The sequence below is a fragment of the Corvus brachyrhynchos genome, unplaced genomic scaffold, assembly GCF_000691975.1.
Source record: "Corvus brachyrhynchos isolate BGI_N302 unplaced genomic scaffold, ASM69197v1 scaffold5, whole genome shotgun sequence".
Classification (NCBI taxonomy): Eukaryota; Metazoa; Chordata; class Aves; order Passeriformes; family Corvidae; genus Corvus; species Corvus brachyrhynchos.
In genome coordinates, this window is record NW_008238321.1 from 11,212,679 (window position 1) to 11,224,793 (window position 12,115).

The window sequence follows — 12,115 nt, forward strand, 5'->3', positions numbered from 1 at the left end:
GAAATGAAATATTAAAGCTCTAAGTCATTATCTAATGAAACCCAACTTTGGTATAAGCAAAAAAAAAAAAAAATTTTAACTTGTGTATCATTTTCATTTTCTTTAAAATTGTGATAGACATGATGTATAAACACAGAAAGCTAATATTTGTTTTATGGCACTCCTAGGTACTTATTTTCACATGCCACTTCATGTTAAGAATCAGTGTATTTGCTGTAAATGAGGTTCACCTACTCCTGATCTTTATATATAAACATATTTATTTTATAAAAGTTTTGACTGCTGCTCAGATAAGTACAACACACAGTAAAATGCAAAAAGAGAGGAGTTATTTACATGAATTCCAGGATGTTTGTGTTGATGACTCGACAGGGATAATGAGGAAACCCTGCTGAATGCCTTCAAGTGCTACTGTTTCCGGCTCTGAAGACTGGCTAAAATTTTTTTAGTCAAAATAAGAGAGTCATGATAAAAGCTCAAAATATTGCCAAGAATTAAAAATAAAAATGTTAATAAACAGACACTGACTTATTCTGGTGAAATCAAGTCTAAACTGACTATGTGTCTCATAGTAGGCCTTCCATGGGGGCAGTTCCAGGGATGCTCAATCTCACCCATATGGGTGATCAGTTTTCTCATTTCCTGCGCATTCAGTGCAGTTCCAATCATCACCTGCAAGTAAAGGAAAAAAAATGAATTATTTCCTTTTTCCATTTGCCAGCTGACACGAACCAGAGCAGTACTTCAGCTACTACAGGAAATAAATTAAATAAAAGGCATTAAAAGCAAAAAAACCTACCAGACAACCAAAAGACAAAACACAGCTAACACAATCTTCATAAATGACTTAGTTTGGAACAAAATGAAAAACTACCAGAAGTTGTCCCCAAATTCTACTAGATAAACATGAGGAACAGATGGAAGGATATCAGCTGTTGACACTCAGCAGTAAATAAACCTGCCCTGCAATACACATACAGATACAGCCACCCACACTGCATCAGGAAACGTGGTAGTTATTTGTTTGAACACAAATATCCAGCACAGGACTTACAGACTTTCGGCAAGCTCGAGAAGCAAACATCTGCCGGACCCTGGAGGGCCTACACATCACTCCAGGGCAGTCACTCAACATGAAGATCAGCTCATCTATGTCCTGTGGACCAAAGGTCCAGTTTTTGCTTGTTGGCAACGATACCAATTTAACTCTTTGAGTTACAGGAGCTGGAAGGTTTGCAGCGATAATAAAGAAGCAGAGAAATACAGGAAATTACTTTTTCTTGAGAGAAAAACTGAGAAACTACTTTAAAACGTTAATATGATGTGATGTGTGTATATACCAATGCTTAAATTGAGTCTTTTGACGGATGTAATTAACTAACCAAAGTGGTAACTATGGCAGACGCCCTTTTGACATTAACAAAAAAATTGTTTGCAAACTTAAAAGCAGGAAGATCTACTTTCTGACAAACCCTTCAATTCCAAAGAACAATTGGTTTGTGAAACTATTTTGAGTTTATGTGACTACAAAATCACTAAGGATTTATGATAGTAAGAGATTGATAATTAATAGCATTTTAGACCAAAAAAACCCTGGGATATTCTGGAATGAAGACTATGGAAAAAATGTGTAGTGACTTCCCAGATAGCACAGTGGTACCTCACTGCATTTTCATTATCCTCACTGTAAAAGGGAAACAATAAGGAGCTTGCAGGTTCCAAAATTTGCTCAAAAGAACAAAGCAAGTCAGTACTAAAACCATAAGGAAACCAAAGAATATCAGTTACTAATGGTATCTATTTATTTTAAATTACTACATTTACTGCATGCCTGCATTTATCCCTGCAAGTGTACTAATAAAACAAAAGGATTTTAATATGACATATCCAGAAAATGCACATCCAGTCATATAGCCAAAGAGTGACTCCAAAGAGTCTTCAAAAACTTCTGTAAAAACCTGGAGAGACAAATAATCTACAACATTCTGTTAAATCATGCAGAGAGACCACAGAATTGTAAGTCTTAAAAAACAAATATCCCATATACAATAATGCATCTTATCTCAAAGTTTCTGATAACACCCAAGGGAATTTTTGCATAATAAGTAAGATTAAACCTTTGAACTCTTTTACTTCCAGCAATTCTGGTCCCAACTCACCATTTTCATTTATGAAAAAATCAAATCCATTTTTTCTGAATATCTCCAGGTTTTCAATCAATACAGTTTCATTTACTGCTGTTAAATTGAGATTTTGAGGCCTGAAATAGAGAAAAAGATGGTGTTGCACAGCTACACAGTGCAAAGCACTTAAAACAGATTTCAGAAGCAACCTAGAGATACTTAATAGAGAGCTCTGTGGTAAAACTTTTCACTTTGCTTTGTTAAAAAAATCTCACTACTGAACAGTTACTTCCAAGCATTACTCAGCAGAATAAAGTTGGGCAGCATTCCTTGTTGCAGGAACAGCTTCCAATATCCTACCTAATTGTGGGTTGCTATGAAAGCCCATTGGGAAATCTGTTTGCAGATTTGCTGCATAGCTACAACTGCATCCATGGAATTGATGTTTCATGTGAGGATTGACTCTTTGAAACACAGAATATAAAAACCACTTTAGTCTCAAGTGTTCTGAACATGTGAAATGCTACATAAATATAAATCATAGATATCCTTCTGAAACACCAAATTAATTTTAAAAAATGTTATTGTTAAAACACTGAAAATACTTACACTATCAGCTTCTGACCTTGGAGAACAGTGTGTTGTTGCAACATCTCAAAGTTGTATTTCTCATCAGTGGCATGTTGGTCAATTATGAAAAGATCAGAATTCAACTTTGCTATTATAAACCCTAAATTGAACTGGCCAATGATTTCCATTTTTGCAAACATTTCTTTACTGTATACAAAAAATATAAAGAGATTACAAATTACACCATATCAGTTACCATGTAAAACTTAAAAACCTCTTTTTCTCCCCTGCAGAACACACTTTATATTTAAAAAAAAAGAAAATCTCATTTAAGCAGGATATAAATGCAAAAATAAATTACAGTTATTGAGAATCTCTCACTGACTGATGAGGCCATTACTGGCAGAACACAATCCATCATTAAGACAGGACTTGTTCAGGATTCCCCCATTTGTGATAATAAAATTAGAAGCAGGCAATATGGCAATAGTCCAAGTAAGTAACACTGAAGATGGCATCACGGTTTTGAAGGCAGCTGACATATTTGCCTTCTTTTCCCGAGCAGAAGACTTTAGAAGACTTTCCTAACATTTTTTTTTAATCCAAATACTAACAAATCACAGACTTTTACTGTCTGCTGACCACCTGAATTTAACTTATTTTTCCAGGTAAGTCTCACCAAATTTCATTCACACAAGGGAGAAATATGAGCTATGCAGTCTTTTCAGTGCATTGTTATCTGTTGTGAAATTTGGTGTTTCTCTGACTGCACTGCAATTTACAGGGCTGATCTAAGCCAAATCTATGATGGTTGTGGCCTTTTTAGTGTCTTTTTCCGTATTCTTTTGCAATTAGTTCAAGTAGCTGCTCTGTCAGCAAAATAACTCATCAAACAAACTTTTTAGTGACATTAAATAAAAAACAGACCCAAAACTAACAGGTACATGTAAGTCTCCTGCCCACCTCCCAAGAAAGTCTTATATTCTTCCTCAACTAATTTTATTAGCTGATGAACAAAATATTATCAAGCAAGTGAAAGCAGAAATACCTGATCTCTTTTCTTAATTCATCTTCTGCTATTTTATTGTCCCCAGGACTAATTTTTGCTTTAAATCTTCTGTAATTTTCAGTTTCTGTATTTTTCTGTTGTTGTTGTATTACCTTTTTTACCTTTTCTGCCAAAACCTTCATAGAGAATTCAAGAGGCACAATTTTCTTTTTAACTTCCACCAGTACATCAACAGTAGTGTTCTTCACTTCAGGATATTTACCTGCCTTGGAATCATCTGCTTCACTTTTAAAGTTTCTGCTTTTAAAACGTTTTACTCTTGGGGAGCAACTACTGGGTTCTTGAGAGAACTCATTTTGATTGGTCCAGTCATTCACTTGATCTAACTTGGGTTCAGTGCCCAAGACCTGAACATCACAGTCCAGTGACTTCTTACTACATCCAGCAGTTTTAAGACATTCCTTCTGAATCTGTTCTTCCGTGCTACAGAATTCTTCTTTAGAATTAATTGCACTTTCACTATTGATGCAGCTTCCAGCTCCTGGTGTACTACATCCAGCATCTGACTCAGAAATGCTACAGAATCCAGAATCTGCATTATCTTCTAATTTTCTCGACTGTCTCCTTGGAATTGACACCCTTGAGTCAAACTTAGGACAACTCTCAGCCTCCTTAGTCAAGACAGCCTTTTGGATCTTTACAGTACTCCCAGTGGTATTGAGCAACCTTTGTCTAGGGGAACTGTGCTGCTGTTTTACCTTTTTAGAGCCTTGAAAATTACTTTCTGTTCCTTGATGGAGAGAGAACGACTCCCTTAATCTGGCAAGAGTCATTATTCTTTTGCCTTCACCACTTGGATTTTCAGTCTCAGAGTCAGACAGCATTTCTGCCTGAGGCTTTTCTGTCTCTTCAGGAAGTGTCTTCAAGTTGCCTAATGAAATCAGAATACGGAGCTTTTCAAGACTCTAAGTTAGCCGGAAACATGAATTAAATGATGTGCTTTAACAAAGAGAATGAAAAGAGGTAGAAAAATAGCAAACTGCCCAAAGGAGCCCTGAAGCTTCAGACAATGAGTATGGGGCTGAAATGCACTAATAACAAACACAGAAACAGGTACATCTTGAAGCCACTTAATGGTGCTACTAAGAATGAATTTGTAGTCTCTTTTTAAATTGGAGCAGTAATGAGTCCAATCAGCACAATTATTTATATTATCAAAAGAGTTTAATGGCAGAGCGACAATGAAAAGTGAATTGCTCTTACACTTCATGGTCACTATAAAATTCCACTGACAAAGTGTTAAGGAGCTGGCACAATAGGCACTTAGAGTATATGGGATTTGCAGGTCATTAGAGGACTTCAACCTCACCAACTGCCAGTCACACATGGATTTTACTAAAGGTTAATTTAAAATAACAGAGAGAATCAGGCTACAACAGATTCTGTATGTCAGCAAAAAGGAAAATTAGAAAGGGCTCAGTTAATGAAAGGAAGAGGATGAGATGATCATAACTCGGGAAAGCGATTTTGAAAGATTATAGAGTCACAAGAGAATCATCAATTTCTGTAGATGTCATACAAGAATCAAAGTTTAAAATCCAATAAACTCATATTTAATTTTCATATTTTGTTTATGAGCCCTTAACCATTATTTCTCAAAGACATTTTCATACAAAAACATAGATCTCTTTCAGTATCTTGGGGGAAATCTTTTGCAAGCATTATCAATTAATTTTGTGTTAATTTTTTCCTCATAAAGTTGACTGTAAATCCTGCTGTGTTGGCATGTGTAATTTCCATAACAATCACTTAATAACTTAGGGTCCTTCTCATTTTTGTTTAAATTTTTTTTTTCATTTCTTCTTTGGGTTTTTAAAACCACTTTTTTCCATCTTCAATTCCCTGCCATATATCATACTCAAAACTTCCACATTTTGTGTCCTACCTGCAATGTCCAGAAGTTTCTGATTGACATTCAGTTTGTTAACATCACTACCAAACATTTCCATCAGAGAAGTCTTTAGAATTGCTAATAAAAACTTTTCCTCCTGAAGTAAAATTTGCCTTTTGTCAGGAGTTACATTGATATCAACACACTCTGGGAAAAAAAAAGAAAAGAAAAATATTACTGCTTTACAAATAAAATTAAATGCTATTGCCCAGAATTAGTTCTGGTTTGTTTTCTATTTTGTCTGCAAATCAGATTTAACCGTCTCAACATTCCAGCAAACAAAAACATGACACTAGTTTTCATGTATTTAAGCTGACCTCTTCCTCATCAATTAAGATAAGAACTTACTTTTGAATATAGAAGAAGTGTAGGGGAAAAACAGTGGAACCACAGCTAGACCTTCTTTCTCCCTCACCAACTGAGCATTCAAAAATCCCCAGAGTGCAGGAAGTCATGCAGATGAAAATTACAATATTCTCTAAATAAAAGCATCATTGAAGAGTAAATTGTAATAGCCTTTACTGAAGTTACTAAAAATGATTCAGAACATACCAGAATCAACCCCAATGTTAAGGACAACAAATGGATACTGGTGTTTATTGTGTAAGTGATAAACTTCATTCACAATCTTGACAACCTGCAAAAAAAGTGAAAAACAGTAAACTTCAATACTATTATCTTCTATTTTGCACCAGTGTATATTAATTAATGTACTAAAACATAGATTGTATGATTGAGCTCTTGTTCACACAAATAGACACAACTAAGACTGAAGCTTGAGACACAGGAACTTGTACCACCAAGAAACAAACATGCACATGAGCTGCTAATCCTGAGGTTTTCAGAGAATATTGAACAAGTTAGTGGGGGTGATGATAGAAAAAGAAACCCCTCACCTTTGCTGGATCACAGGGACGTTGGTTGATAAAGAAGAACTGTCTGTCTGTCGCACTCCTTCCAACACCGTGATCACAACGAGAAATGAAGCCAGTAATACTGTTGGATAAATAATGGAAGAGTAAGGTAAAATGGATGAGAAAAGCATGTTTAAAGGGAAAGTATTTTATAAGGGGCTTAAGGAAACACTATTATACAGCATCAGTGAAAATGAATATACACATTTCCTCTCCCAATTTCTTATCTGACAAAGACTACTACAAAACTACATCCCAATATGTACCATGCTGTTCTTGGCTCTTTTTAATACTATAAACCACAACTTTTTATTTCTTTTACTTTTTATTTTCAATTTTGGTTTATGGTAAAATGCCACAGGCAACAGTGGTTTGTACTTGTCTAATTACCTATACAGATTTTGTGGCATGTCAGCAGAGTTGAGTCCATATTCTTCACAGACAGCTTCACTAGGAGGAAGCTGAACAAAAGGAATAAGGCTCTGCAACTGAAAAAAAAAAATAAGGGAAGGAACTGAAACATCAAACCTACACAGATTTTTCCCTTCTATTTTATTGTCATTTATTAGCCTTAAAATTTGAGAAAATGGTGGGTTTTGGCTAACCAAGATAAATACTAAAATATCAAAACCTAGTAGAAGACAACAGCACTGTTCACTGAGAAACAGAACAACGCCTTTAATAAAGGCTGTTCTCATCCTTTGATATCACAACCTGTGCCTTAGTTATTTCACAGACCCTTACTTTAAATGTATACAGACAGAACAACAAAATAATTGACAGTTTGACATACATATGACCTAAACAAGTTTTATGCTAAAACAACAGGCAAAAAGAGTAATAGAAATTTCTTTTGAAAGGACAACAAAACTATTTCAAAATGTGTTATTTGAATCACAAGCCCCCTAAGAACAGTTATGTTTACCACAAACATTTTCCCAGTTGTGCCACTATTATTTTTCTGCCATTAGAGCAGCCTCTATGAATTTAAGTATTCAATATTAAAAAACAGGCTATAAGCTAAACATTCTATTCAGATAACACTCAATTTTCAGCTATGCTTGGTGCCACGTGGCAAGACAAAGTTACATCTTCCATCTCATCTTTCAGCCACAGCATGAACAGGCTTTGAGATCTCTGCATGGGCACTGTGGAGGGAAAAAGTGTTCATCAACAGCCAGCAGCTGTCAACCACTCAGTATTTCTGATGATTGCAACATACAGTTGTAGGGAAGATGCTTTGGAGCTTTCTTTCATCTCTGCTCTCATCTAGAGGATAACAATTATTTTTAAAGCTATTCCTTAGGAAGCATCACAATCTACAGCTTTATAGGGGCTGACTGCAATCCCATTTAAAGGTTAACCAGAACACCAGTAAAACTTAGTTTCATAGGAGGAGCTTGAAAAAGCTGGATTGTGCTGTTTTGGACATGGATGCACCTCAGTTTTCTGTTCTCCAGCTAAGATTTTCACATCACATCATTTTAAAGATTTTTTAAATTGCTTGTTGTTGTGACATACAGCCCGTTTGCTGGTACAACAGCTCTTAAAACTGGTTTCAGAGAGATATTAAGCCATAACCCCATCTCCTAAATAATTTCTCTTCCATAAAACGTCTCTGAGCAGATCCAGGACTTCCAGAGGAAGCCGTGGAGGCTGCGGTGTTTCTCCTCTGTCAGCCTGTAGGGTGTACTGCAGGCCAACACTCCATCCTCCCACACTTTATTAGACATTAAAAACCTCTCTATACAGCTACATTGTCTCTCTTTTCGATAATAAAAGCAATACCTGTTTTTGTCCAAATACTGCTCCAATGTTCTCCTTTAAACTGGGACTTCCAGCAGTGGATATCACACAGCTTTTTTTCCCTTGGCCGATTTGATTAGTGCAGTTGATCCGCACTCCTTTGGAAATAATACAGTAGGCCTGCAACAGCTGGACCATTTTTGTATATTCCTATTAGAAGAAAAAGAAAGTTCATATTTATACAAAATGTCTCTTTTTAAAACATATATGTATACACAAAGCATTCAATATCTGCAGGTAACAAGTGGCGGGGGGAGTTTTATAGTTCTTAAAATCTTTACCAACTAAATTAAAATACATATATATGAAAAATAGTACTTTAAAAATAAACAGGATGTTTACAAGACTGATATTTTAGCCACAACACAGCAGTCCCTGGTTTTAAAATACACATTAGTGATCATGATAAGGATTCTTTTCAAAACCTTAAAATCTGAAAATGTACCTTTAAACCCAAATATTGCAAAGCATAAAAGAAAAGCACACAAGAAGACTTCTTATTTGATTAAGATGTAAGACAGGCATGAACAAGTCTGTAATCAATATATTCTACAGAGAACTGAATTCATTCAGCAGTGAATAAATTCTGGGGTATGACACTCCTTTGAATTGAGGATTTCTGGCATTACCTTTTTGATGTTTCTCTGAAACTCTTTATGCCGCACTGGTAACGTATAAAACAACTGCTGGATGCTGACAGTTGTTCCCTGCTGTCGTGGGAAAGGAGTCTTCTGAGTAATTTTGCCATTGTGATCAAACACCAAACGAGTCCCAACCTTTGCTGACTTATGACAGGTAAAAATGGTAACATCACTAACAGGAGGAAAGAGGCAACAGAATTATTCACTGAGCACTGTATTACCTATTCCTCATGACAATCAGCATAGAAACTACAGCAATACTATTAACTTAATTAAAACAACTCTCCACCATAAACAACTAAGAACCTGCTCTTCAGAGTAGTGTAACATTTTCCTAGCTACAATACAAACATTCTTATTTCTATCCCTTTCATTCCTCTCTTATAAAATTCAATGTTAAAATCTAGTTTTGTTGAACACTACATTCCTCATTTTAATAGATACCACAGCACTGTGTACAAAAGCTGATTTAAAATGTATAGTTGGTCTGAAAGAAATTTAAGTACAGTTTTAATGAGTTACAGCCTAACAATCAGCACTTAAATATTACACTGCTTTACATCAGAGGATCAAATACTCACGCAAATACACACTCCCACCCTGTAAAGATCTGCACACTTAAGTAACGCTAAATTTTGTACATAAAATGACCAATTAGGTGCTTAGGATCATTGAATAATTTTGGTTGGAAAGGACTCAGGATGTTGTGCAACCTACTGCTCAAAATTGACCTAACAGTAAGGAACTGGAAGCCTCATTTTATCAATAATGGTAAACTGAAAGGGTGTCGTGTTTTTGTGCATACAGTAACTTTCTACTACTAACAAATAATATTAATTACCTTAATGCACACAGTGAACTCAAAGCTTCACCTCGAAACCCAAATGTTTCAACATGTATTAGATCAGAAAAATCTTGTATCTTTGATGTAGAATGTTTCAGAGCTGGAAAAAGATATTTCAAATACATATTTCACTTCAAAGTGACACTGGTCTATGCAAGTAGATTTTGTATGCATGTCAAGAAGCAAAAAACCTTCTGTATTATTCATTGCACTTTACATAACGATTAAAGACAAAATACTGCTAGCTTTCCCTTTTTCCTATAAACAAAATCTCTTTAATATCCTCAGATGCACTTGTTATTCCACACTTACACCACAGATTCATTCAGCATTATTGGTATAAGCACTACAAGATGCCTCAGAGCAGGACACAGTACCTGTCTGTGCTGCTGCTGTACCTGTCACAGATCTTGCCCTGCCAGAAAACAGCTGCAGCCTGTGCTGCGCACGGTGGACAGAGGACAGGCATAAGCCCAGTCCCCCACAACAGCTGAGGAGGACTCAATCCCCACCATCAGTTCAGCACCAGCCACCAGGTAACAAACCGACCTAGCAGCAGCACCCCTGGACTTTCACTGTCCTGGAACAGCAGCAGAGTGAGTTTCTGATGTACCAATAATGTACACTGAACACCAAAGTTACTGAGTAATAACCTAAGGTGGAAAGATTCCTAGCTGTTATATCAAAAAATAAATGCCAGTATTCCTGTTGCCGTAGCCAGTTAGATTCTTCAGATGGTATTGTTTCTGCTCCCACTTTGTGCAATCTAAAACTGGCAAATGGAAATTAGACAGTCAGTGCAACATCAGCTTCCTTTCAGCAAATACTCAAGCTTACAATTCACCTTCCCAAAGCAGTCACTTACACACAGCTCAATTCCTTCAACAATGATCAATGATTAAACGAGAATTAATCCACATGAACATTTATAGAATTTTCTCCTCTGTGATTATTTGTATTGCTTGTGACACTTAAATAAGCAATGAAACTAAAGACTATTTCTGAGTTACAGGAACTATAACTACAAGAGCACTACAGAACACCAGCCTAGTGTTGCTCAAGTCTCGCAGATCACACACGCATTATATAAAAGCCAAGTATGCATTAAATATGATTAAACTTAGGAAATTTGCTTTTTTAAAAAAAGTGGTTTTCTTATTGAAAACCCACTTTCAAAATGCCCAAATATAAATTACAAAAAAAAAAAAAATCAACTTACTCAAGCCTTCAAAGTTTTCCTCTTCCACTCCACCTCCATTATCTGAAACTTCTATCAGATCTGCTCCATGATCTTTAAGTTTTATATCTACAAAATTGAGTTGTAAAGTATTTTAATTCTTTATGTCCACACATGGTGGTTGGTATCAATTTTTCACTTGAAGTCAATTTTTCAAGTAACAGCTTTCCATGTCAAAATTGAACAAACAAATCCTGATAGCTGTCAAAAGTTAGGTCAATCTAATTCAAACTGGTCTGTAGTTCCATGTAGTTAAGCTTCACTGAACTTCTGCCTGAACAGAAGTTTTCCCAATTATCCCAAGCCACCATCCTGGGAGCTATGGAAACCAGCCCTGCCTTTACCCTGTGCTAGCCTAAGGCCAGCTGGCACAGCCTGATCACCACTGCTGTACAGCCCACACACTTTTTTAGTAGCCAAAAGGGCTAGAAATTAAATAACACAATCTCACATGCTACTAGGAATGCACCTAGAGCCTGGAAATCAGCATTTTTATTAACCTAAGGTGTAAGATCACTGCAAACATGTTTGGCCCTAACAGAAAATATAAGCCCAGATTTGTTAACATGCACTCGGTTTTGAGGAAAAAGACGTGCTTTAGAAATCTATGAAAAGTTATGAAAATGGAGGAAGAGTTACCGATGTTGGTAGCTCCGGCATCCAAGCTGTTTTCCACCAGCTCCTTCACGGCAGTGCCGAGGTTCAGCACAACCTGCCCCGAGCAGATGCGATGGACAGACCCGCGGTCGATGGGCCGGATGGCCCCGGCGGGCTGCGGGCTGGGGAGAGAGGGACAGCAAACCAGGGCGGTGAGAGAGGGCAGCAAACCCCACTCAGGCTCCCCCAAGACAGCCGTAAGGGGAGCCAGGAACTGAGGGGAAGCCGGAACCGCGACGGCGACAGAGGTACGGCCCGTGCGAGGAGCACGGCTCCCGCGAGGGGAGCAAAGCGGCCTGGGCGGGGGGTGCGAAGCCCGGGGCCAGGGCCGGTGCCGGATCGGAGCACACACTCACCAGGGCG

The 12,115-nt window shown here is 37.0% G+C and overlaps 1 protein-coding gene across 1 annotated transcript in view; it reads right to left on the minus strand.

Moving 5' to 3' along the window:
* Positions 1–237: 237 nt before the first annotated feature.
* Positions 238–12,115, minus strand: part of PMS2 (PMS1 homolog 2, mismatch repair system component) — a 12,667-nt gene continuing 789 nt past the window's right edge. Inside the window, exons 2-15 of the mRNA XM_017734303.1 lie at positions 11,735–12,103; positions 11,078–11,164; positions 9,856–9,958; positions 9,003–9,186; positions 8,356–8,523; positions 6,958–7,055; positions 6,550–6,649; positions 6,206–6,290; positions 5,648–5,800; positions 3,742–4,633; positions 2,733–2,900; positions 2,160–2,260; positions 1,055–1,224; positions 238–672 (exon numbers count right to left, since the gene is read on the minus strand). Coding sequence (XP_017589792.1) covers positions 529–672; positions 1,055–1,224; positions 2,160–2,260; positions 2,733–2,900; positions 3,742–4,633; positions 5,648–5,800; positions 6,206–6,290; positions 6,550–6,649; positions 6,958–7,055; positions 8,356–8,523; positions 9,003–9,186; positions 9,856–9,958; positions 11,078–11,164; positions 11,735–12,103 — 2,822 coding nt within the window. The 3' untranslated portion in view covers positions 238–528. The remainder of the gene's footprint in view (positions 673–1,054; positions 1,225–2,159; positions 2,261–2,732; positions 2,901–3,741; positions 4,634–5,647; positions 5,801–6,205; positions 6,291–6,549; positions 6,650–6,957; positions 7,056–8,355; positions 8,524–9,002; positions 9,187–9,855; positions 9,959–11,077; positions 11,165–11,734; positions 12,104–12,115) is intronic.